At 39.4% G+C, this 26,988-nt stretch overlaps 1 protein-coding gene across 3 annotated transcripts in view; it reads right to left on the reverse strand.

Moving 5' to 3' along the window:
* MACROD2 (mono-ADP ribosylhydrolase 2) overlaps positions 1–26,988 on the reverse strand; it is a 2,039,999-nt gene that overhangs the window by 1,295,535 nt on the left and 717,476 nt on the right. For all 3 annotated transcript variants that reach the window (XM_064572799.1, XM_064572800.1, XM_064572801.1), the window contains exon 5: positions 26,337–26,453. In XM_064572799.1, the coding sequence (XP_064428869.1) occupies positions 26,337–26,453 (117 nt within the window). The remainder of the gene's footprint in view (positions 1–26,336; positions 26,454–26,988) is intronic.

Raw genomic sequence — 26,988 nt, forward strand, 5'->3', positions numbered from 1 at the left:
TTCTAGCAAATTATCAAACCTGAGGAAAGAGTCACAGGATGCTCAGTTTTTAGCTGGTCGGTGGTGAGAAGGCTGCTAGCCTCAAAGCTGCCTACAAAAGGAAAAATTATACCAGGACAATGGAAAGTACCTGTGGTTACTGAGAAGGTCAATGTTGGGGTTGGGGAAGATGACAAAACCAAGCAACTACTGAAACCAGCATGTATTCTATGAAGGAGTTGTCTTATTTTGTGGATCTATGTCATCAGCTTCCTGAAGAATCTTTACTAAAATAGATCGTGAAAGTGAGTAATTTAGGGGCACGGTCTTTTGTTTTGAATGCTGCAAGGTAGAAGAACACGTTTAGGTTTGTATAGGATTTACAGCTCAATGTAGAACGGTCACAGATGGCTATATATGATCCAGATACACAATGAGTTATGCCCAAGGTAACAGCCAGCAATCATGGTATATTGGATGAAATCTACTGTAAGATCTGTTGAGTCTGAGAAGGGGGACTGTCCAACTCCCCCTATAAATGTCACATGGAACATTCCAGATGAAACAGTTTATATGCATCATATACAAGCCATGTGGGAATGGTTTTATGACAACTGGGACATCCACCCACTGAATATGCCCATTATCCAGGTCAGGGTAATTCTGCATGGACATCCACTTACTGCTACAATGGCAAGCAACAGTCTGAGAAGCCTCATCAAATTTACTGTCTCAGCTTCTCCTCATGGGTCTTACAGATGCTCATAAAAATACTAGATTAATCAACAAGAGACTGCAAAGAGGCAGAGGGAAGAGTCAAGGGACTTTTCCTAGCAAGGGGGAAATTTTTTTAAATGGTTAAGAAATGGGGTAAATATAGTAAACATTGATAATGGTGAAACAAAGGAAAAAGAAAGGGGAAATTTAAGAATGGAATCCTGGCAGGGTGGAAATCTTTTGATGGTTATTTTTTTTAAAGATTGATTGATTGATTGATTGATTGATTTGTCAGAGAGAGAGAGCACAAGCAGGGAGAGCTGCAGGCAGAGGGAGAAGCAGGATCCCCGCTGAGCAGGGAGCCCAATGCAGCACTCCATCCCAGGACCCTGGGATCATGACCTGAGCCAAAGGCAGAGGCTTAAGGAACTTAGCCACCCAGGCGTCCCTCTTTAGATGGTTATTAAGAAAAAGGATGAATAACATGGACATTGATGAGGTTGAAACAAAGGTCTTAATAAAGCACTACTAAAGACTGGGTGGACCAAAGGAGCTCCCTGCAGGTCCTCCAACATTAAAAGGCCTCAAATGAGCCTACATATTCTAATTTAGAGGAATTTTAAAAGCCAGAAGGCAAAGATTACAGCAAAAAATCAGACCTGGAATGGCATGGGGCAATAGTCAAGCAGATTGGCCAAGATAAAGACTGACAATAAAGGTAAGGTTCCCTATCTCAACTCTTTACTGGGGACCCAAGGCCTTATATATATATGAGGAGTTAAAATGGTCAGAGGTGAAGAGAAGTTACTGGGATCCCTAGATAGGAAAGCCACAAGAACTGTGGTACCAAAACTCACTGGTTAAGTCTGGAAGTAGACTACAATTAGATTTAGAGAAAATAAAAATGTAAAGGATAGGATTATGAAAGCTGGAATATTTAAACAGGATTTATGTGAAGAAGTTGTACCTTGACCTGAATGTTTTATGGGAATGGATATGATGTTTGGCTGAGGAATACTCTTCATATCTCATATTGTAAAACAAAAACCTGTTAATGAAATCCTAATGGAGGCTACAGTTAGAAATGTAAGGTTGATGGGATTAAACTGACTGTCAGAGCAGAATATTTGGTATGTTTGAATAGGCTACTTATGAAGTGGCTGCATGTCTACTATCTGAATGTATTATGGGGATGGACACTGTATCTGTCTAGGGAATATTTTCTCCAACCTAGTATTATAAAAGAGAAGGCATATAAATCTGTTCTTCAAGCAGTATTAATTGGACCTACTAAATGGGAACGGATAAGATTGCCCAGGCCCACATGGTATAGATTAGAACTAGAGTGCTGATAAGGACAAATTCTCTATAAAATATCCCAATGTGGACTGTGGACGGGAGCTTATGGCAAAAGCTAGTGAATCCCTTCCAGAGACAGCTATGGGACTTTGGACTACAGAATTTCCCTTTGAGGGAAAATTACTAGCTTGCTATTAGACATTAATTGAAATTACCTCTATGACTGAAGGACATAAAATAATCTTGAAGCCTGAAATACACATAATGTGTTGGATAATGTTAGAGAAATTCTATAATGGGGAGGGCAGTGCCCACAAGAGTTCCCTAATAAGATAGAAATGGTTTATACAGGAACATGCTACAGGGAGAATGCAAGGGGAAGATATTCATGAGCAGGGAGCTTCCTTTCCCCTAGGATTAACTTCAGAACTGCATGAGGAGCTGCCAAATTCTCTCATCACTTGGATAGTGATAAACAGCTCTTAACGAACCAGCAAAGAGCCGCTTAATGTGTGGACTGCAGTTCCAAGGTGAATGGACAATATTCTGTTTGGAAGGCAACCACTCTGATAGAAGAAGGTAAAAACACATCAGTTTGGTGCTGCTTTATGATAAAAAGACCCTTTGTTTCTGTTTTTTACCAACTAATGCCCAAAAGCCAATGGCCTGGCATATGGTCAGGCAGGAGGGGAATGGAAACCTGGTCTATTAAAGAGATGCCCATATGGGGCACTGCCCTGTGGAAATCACTATGGAAATCTGAAGTATGCATTAATGTGGGACACATCAATGCCCGTCAGATTCAGAGGGTGAATGGAATCAACATGCAGATATCCCTCTACACTCACTTATGGTGTCCACTTGGCTCCATGAAATGAGTGAATACAGGGGTACCTGTAGCAACGCAGAGATGGGCTGAATTTAGACATATTGCTTCACCCTCTGAGGCACAAAATGCCATTAAGATTTGTTCTGTCTGCCAACAAAAGAGACAAGACTGCAGGCTATACGGGCAGATTCCCTGGGGAAAGCCCCTGAACGTAGCCGGCAAGTGAAACTGATGCAGGTAGCCCTTGGGGGTTATAAATGGGTCTTAAAAGTAGACACTAACTCAAGACTGGGTTTTGCTTACCCAGTGGTAGATGCAAACACTCAGAGCACTATAAAAGAACTGGAACCAGTAGACAGTGTACCAATTCAGATCACGGAGTCACATTTCTTCAGACCAAGGATCACCCTTTACAGACTATAATATCCAACAATGAGAAGAGATATATCTTCCCCAGAGTAATAGTTTTAATAGCTAATTGCAATGGGCAATTGAAACATTGGCTATCTAAAATAGGGAGATAGAAAGGCATGAAGGGTTGGCTTAAATGCCTTCACAAATAAATACATGCTTACATTCAATATGAGTGGGGCTAAAGGAGGGGCCCCACTAGATATTCTTCTGTTTTTCAGGTGGATCTGGGGAAAAGGAGGTGGAGGAGAATGTCTGTGACAATGTAATTCCTGCCAAGGCACGCAGGACGCTAGTATGACTATATTTTTTTTTCTCCTTCCCCCACATCACTTTAACTTTCTTTCTTTCTTTTTTCCCTACCTGATGCCATCATTTCAGGACCACAGAAGCAGCTACAAATGCTGGAAGCAGGGATGATGCTTCAGCAGGAAACTGTAACTATATTTTTAAGCCTTTTATATCAGAAGTCCTAAAGGCCTGATGGGGTGGGTTATGCCTTCACTCCATCTGGCAATATTGGGGTTAACTGTGAAATACTGCTACACTGCCTACTGGTCAGATAATTACCTTCCTTGTAATAAAAGGAAATTCTATTTATGGCAAATTAATATTCTCTAAGCACTAACTATCATGCTATTTTCCTCTCTACCCCAAGCAACAATTAGCTCTGGGGGTCCATAAAGCAGAAGATGGCCCCAATCACTCTGACACAAAATAATAAATAGATTTCTCCTGTTGCTGCAAGTCCCTAGCATCCTATTTGTGAAGAACAAGCTGTAAAGCTTTATTATTTCCCATAAAGTCTGAATAGTTTGAACACAGAGGAAATGCACATCAATATTTCCCCTTTTAACACATTTACCATGTAAGTTGTAAGCACTAGGGCTAGTGGTCCCAATCACAAAATCAGTCCTAACATATTTCAAACCCATAAAATTATCACTTTCTTTTAATGAGCTTTAACAATAAGTTGAGCTTAGAAATCATCTTTGAATACAGCCTCTAAATCAATGGGAAAGGACCTCACTATCCACCCATTGGATTTTAGTTAGGCAAGCCAGGAAGGACATGGTTCCCAGGCCATTAAAGTTCTTCAAACATTTTCCTCTGCTTTATTTCATCCTGACACTACTACTTAAACTACAGAGTTTTGAAAAATCGGGAAAAGATGTGCAGCACACCTAAAACATTCTTGGTAGAGAGTTCAAGTGTCAAATATGGTCTTGACCATCTCATACATTGGTGCTATTTTGTGGCTTATTCATAGCTATTAGCTGATTTATTTACTAGAAGAGCCAATGAACAGAGCATGAAACTAAATGTACTCTTGGGCTCGTTCTGCCAATCACTCTGCTAATAATTTTATATAATTAAACTTAAAGTTTCCTGTGCCTATATATCTATTTATTCACAAATGGTTTTGAATACCTTTCTAGGATCTGAAGATACAGCAGTGAACAAAGTCCCTGCTTTCATGAAGATTACATTCTAGTAGAGGAGACAAACATTTAACAAACCAATAAGTACATAAAATAATCTCAGATGTCAGCTAAAGCAGGGCAAGGGAATAGAGAGTGATGGAATGACATTTTAGGTAAGATGGTTGGAATGACCTTACTGAAAAAACAGCTAAACTTATACAGCATTTAGTCAGAGGCAGGCGGTGCTCTGAATGCTGTGTTGACATTAGTAATCATTAACATTTCTGTGAGGGTCAAGCTATTCTTACTTCTACTTGGCAACACAGACGCACAAAGAGTTCTTCTAACTTGACCATATCCAGAGCCTGAATTTGAGCCCAGAATGTTGGGACTTCAGAGTCCATATTCTTAACCATTTTATGGGATGTGACCATCAATGGAAAGAAAGTTCCAGACAGGAAGGATACCCCCTTAAATATTTCTAGTCAAGTGATTCTGACTTCAGGAAGTTCCAAATTCTATCTTCAAAATGGATTATGCCACAAGTCAATCAATCAAATAGCTTAACAAAAATTTGAGAGGCAGTTACAAAGCGCTAAGGAAAAAAGAAAAACAAAACAAACAACAACAACAAAAAACCCAGAGCAAAACGAAAAAAGCAATAGAGAGGCCATAACACCAGACAATTAGACAAAGATTCTACCAGAACTCCACCCATGTGTTTTATGTCTGGGAAATATAATTCAGTACAGATGCTGATACATATGTGTCAATCTTATTTTTAAAAGGTGCATCAAAGGGGTGCCTGAGTGGCTCAGTTGGTTAAGCGTCTGCCTTCGGTTCAGATCATGATCCTGGGGTCCTGGGATCAAGGCCTGCATTGGGCTCCCTGCTCAGTGGGGAGCCTGCTTCTCCCTCTCCCTCTGCCTGCCTCTCTGCCTACTTGTGCTCTCTCTCTCTATCAAATAAATTAAAAAAAAAAAAAAGGTGCAGCTAAGGAAGATAAACAGAATAAAACCATAAGTAATGAATTAGTCTATATTTAACTGGTTTCTATACTGTATAACAATGCATGCTTGACATTCTGATTTTAGACCCAGAGATTCAAAAGTTCTTCTTCCTAAAACATATGGATATCAGATAACGAATAATTATTGAAATGAATATTTACAAAGCACTGTCTGCCTTATCCTTAAATAATGTGGAACATAAAACTCTTTCAAAGAGACTACACGGATGTGCTCTATATGTCATTAGAAAATTTAGGGGGCGGAGCAAGATGGCGGAGGAGTAGGAGACCTGGATTTCGTCTCCTCTCAGGAATTCAGCTGGATGGGGATCAAACCATTCTGAACACCTACAAACTCAACAGGAGATTGAAGAAAAGAAGAGCAACAACTCTCTCATCAGAAAAGCGACCACTTTCTGGAAGGTAGGACGTGCGGAGAAGTGAATCCGAGGCGATATTCGGGAGGATAGATGGCGGGGGAGGGGCCTCCATCCGCCGATTCTGGCAAGTGATAGAACCACGGAGCACAAAATCGGAACTTTTAAAAGTCTGCTCCGCTGAGGGACGTCACTCTGGTGGCTAAGTGGGGGGTGGAACCCTCCGGGACAGTGTGGTCTGAGGACCCTCGGGGTCACAGAAAGACCGGGGGTGCCTGAGTGTGGCAGAGCTCCCAGGTATCGGAGCAGGGAAGCCAGCTGCAGAGACGGAGCCCAGGCGCGGGCTCTCAGCTCGGGGTTGCCATAAACCGTGATCCGCGGCACAGTCGGGCCCCTGCTCCTCCAGCAGGGACCCAACAAGCGGCAGATCCGGGGAGACTCACCTTCCTCCCCCGGGAGGAGCCGCGCGGGAGTGCACCGCAGGGATCTGCTGGGTTTGGAGACTGCACGCGGGGTCGGGTGCCAGAGGCACGCGGTCACAGGCCGGGCGAGCACGGGGTGCGTCCGGAGACCGGGGAGACGGGAGTGACTGACGGCTTTTCTCTGGGGGCTCACTGAGGAGCGGGGCCCTGAGTTCTCGGCTCCTCTGGGGCGGAGATTGGGAGGCCACCATTTTCACTCTCCGCCTCCAAAGCTGTACGGAAAGCTGGCAGGGAACAAAAGCCCCGGAGAGCAAACCCGAGCAGATTACTTAGCCGGGAGAGGGCAAGGGTGGGGCAATTCCGCCTCCGGCAGAGACAATTGGAAACCACGGCAACAGGCCCCTCCCCAGAAGATCAGCGAGAACAGCCAGCCAAGACCAAGTTTACCGATCAAGGAGAACGGCAGAACTCCAGCGCTAAGGGACATAGAATTCACGGCTTTTTTACCATGATTCTTTAGTCTTTTAAAGTTAATTTTTTTTAACTGTCTTTTTTGTCTTTTTATTTCTTTTTGAATTTTTCTTTTTCCCCTTTTCAACCAACATCTTATCAATCCCTTTAAAAAAAATTTTTTTATTTTTCATTTTTAGAGTCATATTCTATCCCTTCATAGTAGTTACCCATATTTTTAGCTTATATATATAAGTTGTTCTCTCTTTAAAATTTTGAGATAGTTTCTTCTAACAAATTAAAATATACCCTAAATTTCTAGTATATGGTGCTTTCTATTCCCCTGTCTGATCACATCCTCTCCCTTTTTTTTTCTCTTTTTCTTTTTTTCTTTTTTTAAATCCTCTTCTTTCTTTTTTCAAACAACTTCTTACAATTCCTTTTATAAAATTTTTTATAATTTCCATTTTTACACTCATATTCCATCCCTTCATCATATCAACCCTTATTTTTGTACATATATAAGTTTTTCTTTCTTTAAAATTTTCGGAGGCACTTTCTTCTAAGAGACCAAAATACACCACAAATCTAGTGTGTGGCACTGATCTATATACCATATCGATCATATTTGATCACATTCTGGTTTTTGTTGTTCTTGTTGTTTTGTTTTGTTTGTTTTTGTTTTTATCTTTATCTTTTTCTTTTTCTTTTTTTTCTTTTTCTTTTTTCTCTCTTTCCCTTTCTTATCCCACTGCTTCAGGTCTTTTCTGATTTGTTTAAAGTATATTTTCGGGGGACGTGGTTACTCTGCTAGCATTTTCTTCTCTCATTAATCTATTCTCCTCTGCACAAAATGATGAGACGGAAAAAATCACCTCAACAAAAAGAACAAGAGGTAGTACCGACTGCCAGGGACCTACTCAATACGGACATTAGTACGATGTCAGATCTAGAGTTCAGAATCATCACTTTAAAGATACTAGCTGGGCTTGAAAAAAATATGGAAGTTATTAGAGAAAACCTTTCTGGAGAAGTAAAAGAGCTAAAATCCAACCAAGTAGAAATCAAAAAGGCTATTAATGAGGTGCAATCAAAAATGGGGGCGCTAAGTGCTAGAATAAATGAGGCAGAAGAGAGAATCAGTAATATAGAAGATGAAATGATGGAAAATAAAGAAGCTGAGAAAAAGAGAGATAAACAACTACTGGATCACGAGGGCAGAATTCGAGAGATAAGCGATACCATAAGACGAAACAACATTAGAATAATTGGGATCCCAGAAGAAGAAGAAAGAGAGAGAGGGCCAGAAGGTATAATGGAACAAATTATAACAGAGAACTTCCCTAATTTGGGGAAAGAAACAGGCATGAAAATCCAGGAAGCACAGAGAACCCCTCTCAAAATCAATAAAAATAGGTCAACTCCCCGACATCTAATAGTAAAACTTACGAGTCTCATAGACAAAGAGAAAATCCTGAAAGCAGCTCGGGAGAAGAGATATGTAACCTACAAGGGTAGAAACATTAGATTGGCAACAGACCTATCCACAGAGACCTGGCAGGCCAGAAAGGACTGGCAGGATATATTCAGAGCACTAAATGAGAAAAATATGCAGCCAAGAATACTCTATCCAGCTAGGCTGTCATTGAAAATTGAAGGAGAGATAAAAAGCTTCCAGGACAAACAAAAACTAAAGGAATTTGCAAACACAAAACCAGCCCTACAGGAAATCTTGAAAGGGGTCCTCTAAGCAAAGAGAGACCCTCAAAGCAACATAGACCAGAAAGGAACACAGACAATATACGGTAACAGTCACCTTACAGGCAATACAATGGCACTAAATTCCTATCTTTCAATAGTTACCCTGAATGTAAATGGGCTCAATGCCCCAATCAAAAGACACAGGCTAACAGACTGGATTAAAAAAAAGACCCATCGATATGCTGTCTGCAAGAGACTCATTTTAGAACCAAAGACACCCCCAGATTGAAAGTGAGGGTGTGGAAAACCATTTACCATGCTAATGGACACCAAAAGAAAGCTGGGGTGGCAATCCTTATATCAGACAAATTAGATTTTAAACCAAAGACTGTAATAAGAGATGAGGAAGGACACTATATCCTACTTAAAGGATCTATCCAACAAGAAGATCTAACAATTGTAAATATCTATGCCCCTAACATGGGAGCAGCCAGTTATATAAGGCAATTAATAACAAAAGCAAAGAAACACATCGACAGCAATACAATAATAGTGGGGGACTTTAACAGCCCCCAGATCGTCTAAGCAAGACAGATCGTCTAAGCAAAAGATCAACAAGGAAATAAAGACTTTAAATGACACACTGGACCAAATGGACTTCACAGACATATTCAGAACATTCCACCCCAAAGCAACGGAATACACATTCTTCTCTAGTGCCCATGGAACATTCTCCAGAATAGATCACATCCTAGGTCATAAATCAGGTCTCAACCAGTACCAAAAGATTGGGATCATTCCCTGCCTATTTTCAGACCACAATGCTTGAAACTAGAACTCAATCACAAGAGGAAAGTCGGAAAGAACTCAAATACATGGAGGCTAAAGAGCATCCTACTGAAGAATGAATGGGTCAACCAGGAAATTAAAGAAGAATTAAAAAAATACATGGAAACCAATGAAAATGAAAACACAACTATTCAAAATCTTTGGGATGCAGCAAAGGCAGTCCTAAGAGGAAAGTATATAGCAATACAAGCCTTTCTCAAGAAACAAGAAAGGTCTCAAGTACACAACCTAACCCTACACCTAAAGGAGCTGGAGAAAGAACAGCAAACAAAGCCTAAACCCAGCAGGAGAAGAGAAATCATAAAGATCAGAGCAGAAATCAATGAAATAGAAACTAAAAGAACAGTAGAACAGATCAATGAAACTAGGAGCTTGTTCTTTGAAAGAATTAACAAGATTGATAAACCCCTGGCCAGACTTATCAAAAAGAGAAGAGAAATGACCCAAATCAACAAAATCATGAATGAAAGAGGAGAGATCACAACCAACACCAAAGAAATACAAACAATTATAAGAACATTTTATGAGCAACTCTATGCCAGCAAATTAGATAACCTGGAAGAGATGGATGCATTCCTAGAGATGTATCAACTACCAAAACTGAACCAGGATGAAACAGAAAACTGGAACAGACCTATAACCACTAAGGAAATTGAAGCAGTCATCAAAAATCTCCCAAAAAACAAAAGCCCAGGGACAGATGGCTTCCCAGGGAAATTCTACCAAACATTTCAAGAAGAATTAATACCTATTCTTCTGAAACTGTTCCAAAAAATAGAAACGGAAGGAAAACTTCCAAACTCATTTTATGAGGCCAGCATTACCTTGATCCCAAAACCAGACAAAGACCCCATCAAAAAGGAGAATTACAGACCAATATCCCTGATGAACATGGATGCAAAAATTCTCACCAAAATACTAGCCAATAGGATCCAACAGTACATTAAAAGGATTATTCACCACGACCAAGTGAGATTTATCCCTGGGCTGCAAGGTTGGTTCAACATCCACAAATCAATCAATGTGATACAATACATTAACAAAAGAAAGAACCAGAATCATATGATCCTCTCAATAGATGCAGAAAAAGCTTTTGACAACATACAGCATCCTTTCTTGATCAAAACTCTTCAGAGTATAGCGATAGAGGGTACATACTTCAATATCATAAAAGCCATCTATGAAAAACCTACAGCAAATATTATTCTCAATGGGGAAAAACTGAGAGCTTTCCCCCTAAGGTCAGGAACGCGGCAGGGATGTCCACTATCACCACTGCTATTCAACATAGTATTGGAAGTCCTAGCCACAGCAATCAGACAACAAAAAGAAATCAAAGGCATCCAAATCGGCAAAGAAGAAGTCAAATTCTCACTCTTTGCAGATGATATGATACTTTATGTGGAAAACCCAAAAGACTCCACCCCAGAACTGCTAGAACTCATACAGGAATTCAGTCAAGTGGCAGGATATAAAATCAATGCACAGAAGTCAGTGGCATTCCTATACACCAACAACAAGACAGAAGAAAGAGAAATTAAGGAGTCCATCCCATTTACAATTGCACCCAAAACCATAAGATACCTAGGAATAAATCTAACCAAAGAGGCAAAGCATCTGTACTCAGAAAACTATAAAATACTCATGAAAGAAATTGAGGAAGACACAAAGAAATGGAAAAACGTTCCATGCTCATGGATTGGAAGAACAAATATTGTGAAGATGTCAATGCTACCTAGAGCAATCTACACATTCAATGCAATCCCCATCAAAATACCATCCACTTTTTTCAAAGAAATGTAACAAATAATCCTAAAATTTGTATGGAACCAGAAAAGACCCCGCATAGCCAGAGGAATATTGAAAAAGAAAAGCAAAACCGGCGGCATCACAATTCCGGACTTCAAGCTCTATTACAAAGCTGTCATCATCAAGACAGTGTGGTACTGGCACAAAAACAGACACATAGATCGATGGAACAGAATAGAGAGCCCAGAAATGGACCCTCAACTCTATGGTCAACTCATCTTCGACAAAGCAGGAAAGAATGTCCAATGGAACAAAGACAGTCTCTTCAACAAATGGTGTTGGGAAAATTGGATAGCCACATGCAGAAGAATGAAACTGGACCATTTCCTTACACCACACACAAAAATAGACTCCAAATGGTTGAAAGACCTCAATGTGAGACAGGAGTCCATCCAAATCCTAAAGGAGAACACAGGCAGCAACCTTTTGACCTCAGCCGAAGCAACTTCTTCCTAGAAACATCGCCAAAGGCAAGGGAAGCAAGGGCAAAAATGAACTATTGGGACTTTATCAAGATAAAAAGCTTTTGCAAAGCAAAGGAAACAGTCAACAAAACCAAAAGACAACTGACAGAATGGGAGAAGATATTTGCAAATGACATATCAGATAAAGGGCTAGTATCCAAAATCTATATAGAACTCATCAAACTCAACACCCAAAGAACAAAGAATCCAATCAAGAAATGGGCAGAAGACATGAACAGACATTTTTCCAAAGAAGACATCCAAATGGCTAAGAGACACATGAAAAAGTGCTCAATATCGCTCGGCATCAGGGAAATCCAAATCAAAACCTCAATGAGATACCACCTCACACCAGTCAGAATGGCTAAAATTAACAAGTCAGGAAACGACAGATGTTGGCGGGGATGCGGAGAAAGGGGAACCCTCCTCCACTGTTGGTGGGAATGCAAGCTGGTGCAGCCACTCTGGAAAACTGTATGGAGGTTCCTCAAAAAGTTGAAAATAGAGCTACCATATGATCCAGCAATTGCACTACTGGGTATTTACCCCAAAGATACAAAAGTAGGGATCCGAAGGGCTACGTGCACCCCGATGTTTATAGCAGCAATGTCCACAATAGCCAAACTGTGGAAAGAGCCAAGATGTCCATCAATAGATGAATGGATAAAGAAGAAGTGGTATATATATACAATGGAATATTATGCAGCCATCAAAAGGAATGAGATCTTGCCATTTGCAACGACGTGGATGGAACTGGAGGGTATCATGTTGAGTGAAATAAGTCAAACAGAGAAAGACATGTATCATATGATCTCACTGATATGAGGAATTCTTAATCGCAGGAAACAAACTGAGTGTTGTTGGAGTGGCGGGTGGGGTGGGAGGGATGGGGTGACTGGGTGATGGACACTGGGGAGGGTGTGTGCTCTGGTAAGCGCTGTGAATTGTGCAAGACTGTTGAATCTCAGATCTGTACCTCTGAAACAAATAATGCAATATATGTTAAGAAAAAAAAAAAAAGAAGAAGAAGAAGAAGGTAGCGGGAGGGGAAGAATGAAGCGGGGGAAATCGGAGTGGTAGACGAACCATGAGAGATGATAGACTCTGAAAAACAAACTGAGGGTTCTAGAGGGGAGGGGGGTGATAGGATGGGTTAGCCTGGTGGTGGGTATTGAGGAGGGCACATTCTGCGTGGAGCACTGGGTGTTGTGCACAAACAATGAATCATGGAACACTTCATCTAAAACTAATTATGTAATGTATGGGGATTAACATAAGAATAAAATTAAAAAAAAAATTATCATTGATGGGGAGTAAGGAGGGCACTAGTTGTGATAAACACTGGGTGTTGTACATTAAGTGTTGAATCACTAAATTCTATACCTGAAACTAGTATTGCACTGTATGCTAACTAACTGGAATTTAAATAAAAACCTGAGGGAAAAAAAATGTGTATTATTGAAAATGTCAGGCAACTGCTATATGAGATCCCAGTCAAGAAAGTCCTGTGCCCTGATGCCAAGTTAAAATAATGATTTCCAGAATAATTTTCTATACTAGCCTGGGAGGGACCTTGAGCATATGATATACCCAATTACAGGAGTAACACTAAAACAGACATTTATTTATTTACTAGACATTAACTATACTGGACAATGCCCCTCCTCCCCATCCCAGGTAATAATGTATCAGAATCCAGTGACCGTTTCCATTGGTCACTGCCTAGTAAAACCCCAAGAAAACATGAGGCAAGAAGGTCATCACCCTCAGATCTTCTCATTATTAGATCCCCCAAATAAAATCTCCATGGAAAAGAAGAAAGGACCATAGACGGAGAATCTGACAATTTGGATTCTCGGCAAGGTTTTATAACTTAAATATCTGTGTGATCTTGAGCAAGTCACTTGAATCATTTCATCTCAACTCAGTTGTTCCATGAGGGTGAGGTGTCTCTCTGTTTTGTATATCCTTTTTTCCTAAAAGATAAGCAAAGCACCTGGCACATATCTTAGGAACCAGTCAGTGTTTTCTGAATGAATGAAACACTTATCACCACCTACTGTGTGCCAGACAGACTGTTAAATGCAAAGTATATAATCTTAACAGGATACAAAGTCTTGCCTAGTACTTAATGAGAGGAACTGGCTCATTTGCTAAAAGAGTGATTTCCAGATATCTTTCCAGCTTTCTTGTAATTGTGAGACTCTTACCAAAAGTTCCATTGTCTCCAAATGTATGTCCTCAAGGATAGTGATGAATAAAAAGTTGCTGTTATACCATGGTGAATAATAAATAGAAACATCTCACATACAGGCTTTGAAATGTTGATCCCATCATTTCTGAATGAAGTGGTAAAAGAAAAATGAAAACAAGGCGGAAAAAAAATGCCATGTGATGGTTAATCTCACAATAGGCATAAACAATAGAATGTTGCCTGGAGTGTGATATTGTGTTTAAAGTAACAGGTTTGGGGCCCACGACAACCAGTTAATTTGGTATATGGAGAAACACTGCTTTAGATACAACAGAAAACGTAAGGGAATGTTTGAAATATTAACTCTTTTATGGTATGTGGTTCTCTAAACTTTACCTCCCTCTAGGTGGATAGCTATACAAATCGATCTCACAACTGTGTAATATTCTACAAACAGCCCTGGCCATTTTCAATGGATACACTTTGATGTAGGGTTTCTCAATCTCTCATTATTCTTGGCATCCACTCAACTATTTGGGCACTAGATATTATTAAGAAGATGTGAAACCAAAATGACTTTTCTTAATTTTAAAACAATAAGTAAGATATGTTCTGGATGCATGGAGGAGAAGGGCCCAGTCCTGCTAGCCTACCCAGCACAGCAGTTATCTTTCCTCTGCCTGCCTTCTGGAAGTTTCTGGGAGATTCTGTCAGACTCTCCACCCCAGTTCCATCAAGCCACCCACAAACCCAAATTCTCCCAGAATTCTTTCCAAACAGCTCCACAGACTGAAAAAAAAAAAAAAAATCCCTGAATTCCATTCTCACAAAACATTATAATGCAGAAGAAAATCTATGCTCAGCATAACGAGAATATACTTCTAACGGAGTACATGAGAAATGACACACACGCCTGTGTATGCATCTGACACACCCAAGTATAGGAGGGACGTTACAACAGGAACACAATCATCTGGCTGTGTAAGGAAAGACAGGTTTGGCATCATGAGTCATGATGTAAGAAAGCAAAACCAGAGTGTCTGTAAATGGAAGGAATTTCTAAGATAGCCCCTTGCACTCCACAGACTTTCAAACTGTACTCTAAATACAATACAGACACAATTTGAAGGAAAATTTGCAAAAATACAGTTAAGGTTGTCTCTGGTGATTTTCGCTAAGCAGAATAAATATAGAGGGGGAATAAATCTTTCCTCAAAATGTCACAGGTAGGAAAAGGAAAGCTTCAGAAGGCCTTAGGAAATTATAGGGATTTCACAAATAGCGTGTGATTAGAAATGGAGCAGCCTCTAGGTGGTTCTGACAAATGAAGGAGCTGATGGGAAACACACCACTGGCAGAGCAAACAGATTTAGAAGGGCACTGCCACAAACGTAAATAGGAAGCTACCTCTGCTTCACTCAGCTTGCAGCTTCCACACAGGAAAAGGCTGAATTAATTTTCCCCTCAAAATGAAAACAGCAATTCCTAAAAATAGAGAGCATGTGAGTAACAAGTGCAAAGACTAAAGACACTTAAGGAATATCCGGTAAATATCAATACTCAGTTGTGTGTTTGGGTGTGTGTTGTTTTTCTCCCAATGCTTTTTACTAAGCTGAATTTGGGTTCTCTTTGCCTCTAATCTATAAGTGTATCTATCTACCTATCTATCTATCTTTATAAATACCTATGTATTTAACATACACTAAATGTAAAATATAAATATTTAATATAAAAATGACAAGTTTCTATTCATAACAGTTCGCCAGTCTAGTACACTGCCTATGACCAAGGTATGGTACGGAGTATGGTCGCATTTTTTATTTTAAGATCACTGATCTTAATTGGGGTCACATTACCCCAAATTATTTTTTCTTTCACCTTGCATGTCACCTCACCTGTCCCTCAGCCTGGCAGGTCATGTGCTAAGAAAATAGACACCAACCATTCTGTGATTGGGCTCCTTAACTTGTTAAATGAACTTCATGCCCATAGTTGCTGTATTAGTTACCAATTGCTATGTAACAAATACCCCAAACTTAAAATCATAAATCATAAATATTTGCTATCACAAGGTTTTTCAGGACAGGAATTTGAGAGTAGCTTTACTGGGTTGTTTTGGCTCCATGTCTTTCATGATGTTGTAGTCAAGCTCCACCAGGGCTGTGAATAGCAAAAAGCTCAACTGGGTCTGGAGGATGTGCTCCCAAGCTCACTTGAATGACTGTAGGCAGATCTCAGAAGATCCCCTTCCAAGTTTACTCACATTGTTACAGGCAGACCTCAGTTCTAGCCTTAGGAGTCTCTTCAGAGGCTGTTTGAGTTCTCTCACAACATGGTAGCAGGTTTTCTTCTCCTCAGAGCTGCTTCATTACATGCAAGCTGCTTCACCCAGAGAGAGTATATAGTGTATTGAGTGGTGACCCCAAAAAGATATCTCCATGACCTAAGCCCCAAAATCTGAATGTAAGCCTATTTGGAAAAAGGGTCTTTGTGGATGTAATTAAGTTAAGGATCTCAAGACCTTGATATCGTTCTGGAATAGGGTAGGCCTAATGACAAGTGTCCTCATAGGAGAAGAAAAAAGAGAATAGGGAAGATAGCCATGTAAAAATGGAGGCAAAGTTTGGAGTTATGTTGCTATAATCCAAGGAATACCTGGAGCCACCAGAAGCTGGAATAGGCAAGGATGGATTTCCCCCTAGGGTCCCTAGAAGGAGTGGAGTCCTGCCAATACCTTGATTTCAGACCTCTGGCTGCCAGAACTATGAGAGAATAAAGTGCTGTTTTAAGCCATCAAATTTGTGGTATTTTGTTATGGCAGCCCTAGGAAACAGAGTGATTTGAGAGAGAGTGAGAGTTAAAGATGGAAGCCACAGTCTTTTTGTAACCTAATCTCAGTAATCCCCATTATTCTGACATATTCTATTCACTAGAAAGGAGTCATTAAGTTCAGGCCACATACAAGGCGAAGGGAATTAAACTCTACCTCTCCAGGAGAGATTGGAGAAATACCAAATAACTTGTAGATGTATCTTTAAAACCAATAAAGTTCTCATCTTAAGTTTCTCAAAATGACTTTTGAAGCTCTTCCCTTTCCTCTGAGAACAAGATACCAGGAGGAAGCAGGAACAAATGTCTAAGTCTTGAGGATGGTATGGGACTATTTTTTTTCTTAATTCCTATCTGTGACTTCCATATTTTCTCAAACACCAGTCATTACCGCATATGTTTGGATGGATTATTGTCATAAACATTACTAGTAGACCTCACGATGTCATGTATACATAGCTCATTTAAAATGACTATTAATAAAGTACCATATAAAATAAGAAATCAGTATTTCAAAAGCAAGTTTATGTACATCACCTCCCTTAATATTTGATTCATTTTCATAACAGATATAAATAGAGATTTAGTATTATCTAAGAGACTAGGAGAGGCAGTATGTTTCAGCAGACAGAGCACTATACTGAGTCAGGATACCCAGACTCTAGTCTTCACTCTGTCGCTTATCACATGGTAAATAAAAAATAAAAATTAAATAATCTTTCTGGGCCTCAGTTTCCTTAATTGTATAATTAGGAGGTCAGATAAGAGAATCATTAAAACCCCTGTCCACTCCAGCAGCTGCTGCAGCAGCATTACCTCTATTAGCTCCAAAAACCGGACTAAATTTAAGATTATACATATGTCAGAACTGAAATATAATATCCATACCAAGGAAGAACAGCTGAAAAAGTAAGGGACTATCTTGTTTTAGATATCAGGCAAGGTGAATTTTTTTAACCCTATAGTAAAGTGCTTTCACTTTGCCAGCAATAAATTTCTCCTGGATAGCTTATGGGGTCTCAGCCCCATTACCATCTCCGAGGGGTGGTGTTCCCCGACCACCATGGGAAAAGTAATCCTTTCCCTCCCACTCTCGACTCTGTTGCCACTCTTTATATTCCTCATATCCCTTACCATGATCTGAGGTGTTTTGCTCTTATGTGAATGTGTTTATTATCTGCCTCTCTGTGCTAAGAACCTAAGATCTCAGAGTACTCGAACCTTAGCTTTTTCACTATAGTTTTCTACATTCCAGAAGAGCACTCTAGCTCAGAATAAGTACTCAGTAAACACTGATTGAATAAGTAAATGAGGTATGCTAAGTATTTTACAAGTAATAATAGAGCCATATATTTATATTATGTCTTACCCTGATAAACAGTGGTTCTGCATCCTAACAAATTCACCCAAGGTAGATACGACTATCCCCAGACAGCTGTGGATGAAGAAACCGAGGCTCAGAGGTTAAGGGACTTTCCCAAACAATTAGAATATCCTGGATTCAAGACCTCTCTTTAGACTTTCTACCGTGATGTTTACTGTTCTTGACCCAGAAACAATCTTTAATTCTATAAGGAAGAACTTGGTTTTATCAATGTTTTCAATTGGAAACACCTCTAATCAAGCCATAATGTAGTCTAATATTTAGTATTTGGGCTTCATAATTAATTGCAGGGATAATTAATAAATTTACAAATTGTTATGTGTTGCCCACTTTTTAACCAAATCATATAGGTTAGTAATAGCCCAAGGAACCTCTTAGCAGTGGGGGGAAATCTTCATTTAACTCAGCATTCACTATTTCTATAAATGTATTCTGCAATTCCTGCGCATTAACGACTGTGGCTCTGAAATTAACCTTTCCTGTTTGCTTGTGCCTGACCTCAAAGCATCCCAGATTACTCAAAGCAATTCTGATGGCTTTAATTTATGAGAACACCTTCAAATATTCATCTTTTAAATCCTGAAAATGATTATCCCTGCACACCAGTGGCTCTCTTTTTAATCTTAGCTGATAACTCTGATTAAACATATCCAAAGGCTGATTACCCCCACTGCGGTTAATGCTGGTGTCACAGCTAACTATTTATCTCACGGCAGGAATTGCCTTCGAGAGCCCATTTACATTATTACCCAGAATTGATTTACACTGTTATTTCCTATTGATCACATAGGCAAAAGAAGGTATAGACAGGGTCCTCTGAAGGCCTGCTAAGATCTCAAATAACGCAAGCCAAGCACAGGCGCTTATTCTACATTCAGCTGGTACATTTACAACAATGTAAATACTAGCTGCTTCCAAGATGTTGTTATTTTTAGAAGAAACCATTTACTATTAGAGTTGTTTAGTTATTTCATCACAAAGCTACTTGGAGATGGAATCTATGTTATTGCAATGGGTAAAAAAAAAAAAAAGAGAGAGAGAGAAAATGAAAGAAAGTAATCCAAGTATAGGTTATCTGGGTGCCATGTGGACAAGTTGAGCAAACTTCGTCCGCCTGTGCTTTCTTGCACTGCTAGAGTCTTTGAGCAAGAAGCATGGCTGGGGACAGGATAACGGAGATGCTGGGATGGTAGCAGTACTAGCTCTGCAGATTTCTGGTATCACGTAGTCCTATCTTGAGTGTCTTCTTGGTTGGTTTCCTGCAGTGGCAGCTATGACTATCGCAAAGACAATGCCTTCATTAATTCCTCCAATAAACATGTATCAAAGGCCATGAACTTGATTCTGGATACTATGTCAGATACTAAGGATACCAGGGGTGAATGAGACTGATAGGACTTTTCTCTCTTCAAACTGTCACTCTGTTTGAGAAGGCAGGCAATAAATAAGGAAACAAATACTAACTGTGAACATGCCACAAAGGAAAAGAAAAGCATGTCTGAGTTCTCTTCAAAGAAAGCCCTAATCTGCAACGCAAAAGAACGCCTATGTTGTGTGGCAAAACAGGACTAGGGTAAGGAATCAAAAGGCAAGGGTTCTGCTCAGGATTCCACCACTGTCTAGGTCAATGATGCTCATGCTTGAGCTTACATCAAAGTCACATGGAGAGTTTGTTAAACCACAAAGTTTGATTCAGTAGGTCTGGGGTGGGGCAAAGGAATTTGCATCTCTGACAAATCCCAGGTGCTCCTGCCACTCCAAGGAGTGCGTTTTGAGAACCACTACTCTGGGTTTTATAATCTTTCTGCCCTTTTCACTTCCACATTCATTATAAGGATCACTAAGGAGATAAAAATGTATAAAACTGTTTAATATAAATGAAAGAGGTGGTAATTATGAAGAAATAGATTCAAATAGTATTTAAATGCCTAAAGCACTTAAGGAAAATGAGCCAATCAGAGTTGGTTTTAGGAGGAACAACCCCGTATCTCTCTTCAGGAAGGAAGATGGTTTTATATTCTTCAAAAGCCATTTTTCTCCTTGTGTAACGTAAGTCATTTAATTATGGAAGGGGCTCATGAGGGCCCTCAGATCTCCATCAAAGCCTGACAGAGTCATATTCTTGACAGCATGTCCACTCCACTGCCTTCACAATCAGACACCTGCTGGTGGAGCCCATGATGGCTGAAATCAGGTCACGCATCGCAGAGGACTAACTGGGAACCATCTTACGAGTTACCTACTCTAGAAACTGAATTTACTCAGGACTACAGGCTCCCTTTCAGCATATTAGCTACCACCACTGGAGGAAGCAAGGAATAAAGATTTATTGCCTAATACTTTAGTGGTTTGAATTAACTCTCCCTTCAGAGACTTGACTTACTCACTTTCCAGGTATGGCCCTACTGAGAAAAATGACCATTTTTTTTTTCAAGGTTTTTTTTTTCAAGGTGACCTTATAATTTGAAAGATTTAAAAGGCTTCAGATCATCCTCCCAAGGTGACATTCTACCGAGGCAACAGAAGCAAGAGCTGTCCCAAGAAATAGACGGCAGGTATTTTAGTCCCACTTTTGTCAATAGGGATCTAAATCACGTACATTCAATAAAACTCAATAAATATTTAACCTCTCTGAATTTCAGCTTCCTCCTTTATAAAAAATAGGGATTGCCAAAGACCAGGAATTGGCAAAATCTTTCTGTTAAAGCCTGATAGTAAATGTTCCAGGCTTTCTGGTCATAGAGTTCCTGTGGCAACTACGTGACACTGTCCCATGAAAGCAGTTATAGATAATATGCAAACAAATGCTGTATTCTTTTTTTTTTTTAAGATTTTATTTATTTGACAGAGAGAGAGAATATAAGCAGCAGGAGAAGCAGGCTCCCCGCTAAGCAAGGAGCCCAATGTGGGACTCAATCCCAGGACCCCGGGATCATGACCCGAGCCAAAGGCAGATGCCCAATGAACTGAGCCACCCAGGCGCCCCCAAATGCTGTATTCTAATAAAATTTTATCTATAAAAAACAGGCAGTAGGTCTTGGCCAACACCTGCAATAACTCTCGCCCTAACCAGGTGATACTTGAGTTATCTACCATGCCCCTGACATGGACATAGTTTGTTACTGGGAGCAACGAATTTAACCATTCTGTACCTGAATTTCCCTTTGTGTTGAAAAAGAACACCATTACTTGTCATGTCACTTCCTCATAGAAATTTCAAAAGGACTGATGAGCTAATGTTTCAAAGCACTATGATTCTTGATGAAGGGCATGGGAGAAGTATTATTATCAGCTGTACCTTTTAAGCTACTATCATCTGATTATTATTGTACCTGGGAATAGAATGAAGATTCTGATTCATATATGCTATACTATGGTCTCTCATCCTACAGTCTCCTTTCAAATGATTAATAAAAACCTGTGAGTTGGATGCTAATATTACTCTTTGATATCTTCCAAAGATTAAATGGAAAGAATAAAAGAAACAGATCCTACCATTTTATATACAGATTTTAATATTTTTCCATTTATCATTCATGATTATTCAGCTTTAAAGCCTAAAAATGGAGCATTCTCAAGAAATAGAAGAGATATGTGAGCTATGCCAAAAATCATTAAATAAAGTTGATATAGTTTCTTTATTTTTATTTGTTCACCCTTAGGAGAAGCACCATTAAAAGTAAATTCCTTAAACAAGAGACTTTGGAATTAGATGGATGTTAAAATGTGATTTAAAAAAACCAAGGGAGGGGCGCCTGGGTGGCTCAGTCGTTAAGCGTCTGCCTTCAGCTCAGGTCATGATCCCAGGGTCCTGGGATCGAGCCCCGCATCGGGCTCCCTGCTCCGCGGGGAAGCCTGCTTCTCCCTCTCCCACTCCCCCTGCTTGTGTTCCCTCTCTCGCTGTCTTTCTCTCTGTCGAATAAATAAATAAAATCTTAAAAAAAAAAAAATCCAAGGGATAATTAACACTAATTTCATCATTTCTCAGGGATATTAACATAAATTGTCTTTTACATGTTACCCATCACCAATTATCAACCAATCTTCCACATTTAACAAGTAATTCATTTAGTAGATGTTTCTCTAGTACCCATTATATACAAGGGACTGATAGAAAGGTGGAAAGCTTGTATGTATAACAATAAAAAGTAGTGAAAAGTGTCCTCAGTGTGTTAAAAAGCTGTTCATGAGTTTGTACTCATGAGTTTGAAGGGAAAAAAAAAGTGCATTTTGCAGAGTTGATAAGGAAGACTTGTTTCATGACAGAAGTGATATTTGAGTTGAGTCAAGAAGACAGGAGAGGGGCAAAGAGCTTTCTAGATAGCCCTAAATACAGACCCCAGCGCAGGCACACCACTGTGAGCAATTCAGGTCATACAAAAGCTTGTTAGTTCAGGATATGGCAGTAAATCATGGAAGGCCAAAGGTCATCAGGCTAACAAGTCTGTGTTTAAAGAAAGACCCATCCAAGGATTTTGAGAGGAGTGGAGTTAGGTTTTTACCCGTTCATTCAACAAACAGATTTTGAGCCCCGGTTATGTGTCAAACATTTTTCTAACCTGTATGGACAAAGCAGTAAGTGAAAAAGATGCAGGAAAAAAATCTCTGCCCTCATTTTCATAGGGGAAGACAGACAAAAAACAAAATCAGTTAGTAAATGATACCAAGTATTTGAAGGTTATATACTACAGATACGCAATTATAAATTAAACGAAAAGCAATTATAAACAGGTTGGTTTGGGCGATCCTGGAGGTTACATTTGAGCAAGGGTTTGAAGTAGGTGATGGAGCAAGCCAGACAGATATGTAGAAGAATAGAATTCTAGGCAGAAGGAACACTAATGCAAATGCATTACAGGTCAGCAAAGCAACCTGTGTGGGCAAGGAAGAGGACAGAGGGAGATGATGTCCAAGATGTAAGGAGGGCCACATCGCTTAGAGTCTTACAGACAATTATAAGGACTCTGGACTTAGGAATATCAATCTACCAGCACCAGGCAGAACGCAATGCAGGAGGGAAAGAATTAGTAGAGGCAACATTTGCAAAGCTATTTTCCAGGTGAAAAGTTCTGAAACTATTCATTTGATCACTCATTCATTCACATTAATTCAGCACATATTCAGGAAACATTATGCTAGATATTGACACTCAAACTGTGACTCTGATAGACAAACTTCTCCCACATGAAGTTGGCCCTCTGGTAGAATGATGATAGCATGAATAGAAAGGTTCCACATGTTGATAAGCTTCTAAAACTCTATAGAAATCTAAATTTTATTATGAATCTAATATTGTAAAAGAGAAGGTCCCAAAAGGTCCAACTGTATAAACAGTCCTTAGTCTACTTAAGTCATTTCTTTAGCAATCATATTTAATGAAATATTCGCCAATATTCTTTCCACTCTTATGATTATTTTGAAAAGAATGATTGGATATTCTACATCAAAAGAAATCAGAACATCCAAACAATGAAGAACAAACTAAATCTCTGAGGCTTATCTTTCTACCAATTATGATGAGTCACAGAATATAGACTACAAACATGATTAATTCAAATATAAGCATTAAGAAAAAGATTAATTTAGCAAGCATAAAAGAAGCAAAGACCAGTCCAAAATTACCAAGTTTGTCTGTAACCTAGACAACAGCGTTTTCCAAACAAATTGCTGATGCATGAAGATATTATCATTGGTGGCTGGATGACTGGCTTTAGTACCCCCATAATGATAAACCCGCTGTCACAGAGGACAGATAGGAACTAGTTTCTGCTGTCAAACTGTCATGGAATTATTAAATATAGAGGGGGAAAATGACCCGAACAGTATGTAATGAGCTCCTTTTCATTCCCTCTCTACAAAAGCACATCTGTGGATTGTTAATGACTCTGAAATGGATGACCCAAATTGATGAGAAAGAAAAACATCTTTCAGGGATAGGAAAAGGGAAAATGAACACACACACACCATGTTTATAAAATACAATTTAAAATATAAAGGCTCGTGAAAGTACTGTGGAAAACTATAAAGTGGCACACAGATGTAAGCTATTATTACTCATTTCCATATTGCTCGATTGCTTCCTTTGCTTTTCTTTATGTTTCCAATATAGATCATTAATCTTTCAAAATATAGAGAAATACCAAGACTTATTCACAAGTAGTCCATGTGTGTGACTTTCATGAGGTGTCACTGCCATCCCAAGTCTGGTCCTTTCTACGGTGCTGGATGATTTTCTTACTAGATGTGCCCTGTGACCCGTGCACAGTGACTTGAATGTGTATAAGGCTCTCATTATCTCAGTTCATACAGATTCGGTACCAAGTCCTGTGGACTGACTTTTGTTAACTAGAGTCCTTGTGCCACAAAGACTCAGTTGGCCCGGGGTCCCCAGGAAAGCCACACCTTAGCTCAGAGATATGACTCAATCATGAAACTCCTCAAGCATAGGTCTTGGTGTCATTGATCTTCATACCTCCCTCAATAACCCTGAACTAAGCTAGACGATTTAGAGGGATGTCAGACAGGAGCAAGCACATTAGACAGAATCATCATGGCATCAACCCATACACAAAGCCACCATTTTATTTGGTCATATTTAGTGATACTGAGGCTATCTGTCTTTGGAAACCTCAGAGGTAAAGAATTTCTTATTTGTGCTTTAATACGTAAGAAAGGAAGTAGTAAATCAGTAGGAAACCAGGCCTTATTGCTTAGTTTAAGGACAGACACAAGTCTGAAAGTAATCAATAATCTGCTTGTTCTCAGGGCGGTATCAGTTAGCTATATCACAAAGGTAATATGGTGTTAAAAAGAAAAAATGACCAATATTTGTAAACATAGAGACATATAATCCTGGAAAGGGAAATCACCTTTAATACGCAGGTTTTCTGACTCAAAGGGAGAACTGTTTAGAACACCACTGTACACAAAGGACTTTATTTGACATAAACATACATTTCAAGTGGGAGTGAGGGGCCATTTGGTACATGATTTGACTCTTTCACATAAGGTAAAAACGCTAAGAAAGAAAGAAAAGTGAGAAGTCACTGAGGGAAAAATTAAACAGTATATAGTTGATATACATTCACTAGAACCCACTGTGAGAAATACAGAATGCAGTATTATAATGTTTATAAAGAAAAAATATCATTTTAATATATGACATTTACTACAAAACCTCAGATTTAAACATTATTTAAAGTAATCTTTAAAATATAACACACTATCTCTCCACTCACACATATCCATAGGAAATTCATTTTTACACAACCTGCCTATACAGAGCCCAACAAGTATTCTACAGATAGTGTTATAATTTTTCAGTCATGTTTTCTCCACTGCAAAAAAAACGAAAAACAAAAACTCGCTTCACTTTTACATAAAATGTATTCACAGACCCAGGCAGTATCATAAGAAGCAGATGAATAGAATAAACAATTAATTGGCGTCCCAATTTCCAAATCAATGAACACCTTAACAGTGCAATGAAACCCTTTACCTCCACCCGCCAAGCCCTGAAGGTTATGTGATTAAAAAATCCGTGCCTTTAACCAGCTCCTCTCTCAGTATTTTTATTCCACACTACCCCACTCGATTGGCTAAATGACTAGGCAACAAGGTCAATCAAATGCAATACTTTTCTCTATTCAAATATAATGGAAATTTTGACCATTCCACATTCAAAGAGCAAATACATTCTCACACTGACAACCACATTCCATTGGCTTTTCCTGAAAGCAAAGTGTGACAGATGCCTTGGCTGTAATTGCCAATCAGCCTTTGCATGGCAGCTGAAAACACAATACATCACTTTGATCTCCTTTGCTCTAAACACATCCACAATCAAGAAACCTGAACAAGGAATAAGAAATTGGCATCACTTCCAGAAGCTGTCACTCCACGGCACTTAAATGCTATAATGTATATTTTGCTCATATTTTTATTTCTCTGTTTCAGAGACACTCTGTTGAAGATCTGAACAAAAATCATCTACACTCACATATGATACATATATATTTGAAGAACTACTTGGAGCGCACATTTTATTACCAAGTACAAAATCCGAATATAAGCCCACTTAATTAAATATCCCCACTACCACTTCCTTTCCCAGTTGCACGCTTTTGGGATAAAATCAGAGACATGTGCTCAGCTGATTTGGAAACAGGGTTCCCAAGGGCTGTACTCACATTTTGCAGGCAGGTCATAGCCACATGTGATTTTTGCATGTCCAGTTTCACAGCCATTCAGGTTACGACATTCAGCCAGTAAACAGGGCCCAGCTGCTCTGTGAATACAGCCATCCACTAGGGGAGAGAGAAAAAAGTTAGCTCGTTTTTGTCCTTTGGAAGTAAATGCAAAACCCAAGACAGGAAGATAAAAGGAACTCAATTTGTTCCTCTTGAAAATCACCATGTCTCATGGAAGAAAACCCATGATGTCCAATCCTTCAAACACTAGGTTTTCGTGTGTGTGTGTGTGTATGTGTGTGTGTGGGGGGGTGAGCAGAGGTAGAAGGGTTACAGAAGTCATGCAGTGTGCTGGTAAACATTAAGGGGCAGTTTCTTTTGGGATGGGGGAATCCCTGATTTGTAGCTGTTTCTACTCCCAATTGTGTAAATGTCCCCACCATGCCCAATTTCAAACTATCAACTTGAGGTCACTGAACACAGGGTGCGAACGAAATGCTAACAATTCTGTCTCCCAAGCTGGTAAGTATTGCCTCCGATATACCACAGGTTATAGAAGAAAAAGGTCAAGAAGAAAGTGAGCACAGCAATCTAAAACATCCGTATTCACCTCAAAACTAAGAGTAGAATTAAAGCCATTAAAAAAAAGGAC

Source organism: Mirounga angustirostris, unplaced genomic scaffold, assembly GCF_029215605.1.
Source record: "Mirounga angustirostris isolate CCGP_5_RB_7025 unplaced genomic scaffold, mMirAng1.0.hap1 SCAF_10, whole genome shotgun sequence".
In the NCBI taxonomy this organism is placed as follows: domain Eukaryota; kingdom Metazoa; phylum Chordata; class Mammalia; order Carnivora; family Phocidae; genus Mirounga; species Mirounga angustirostris.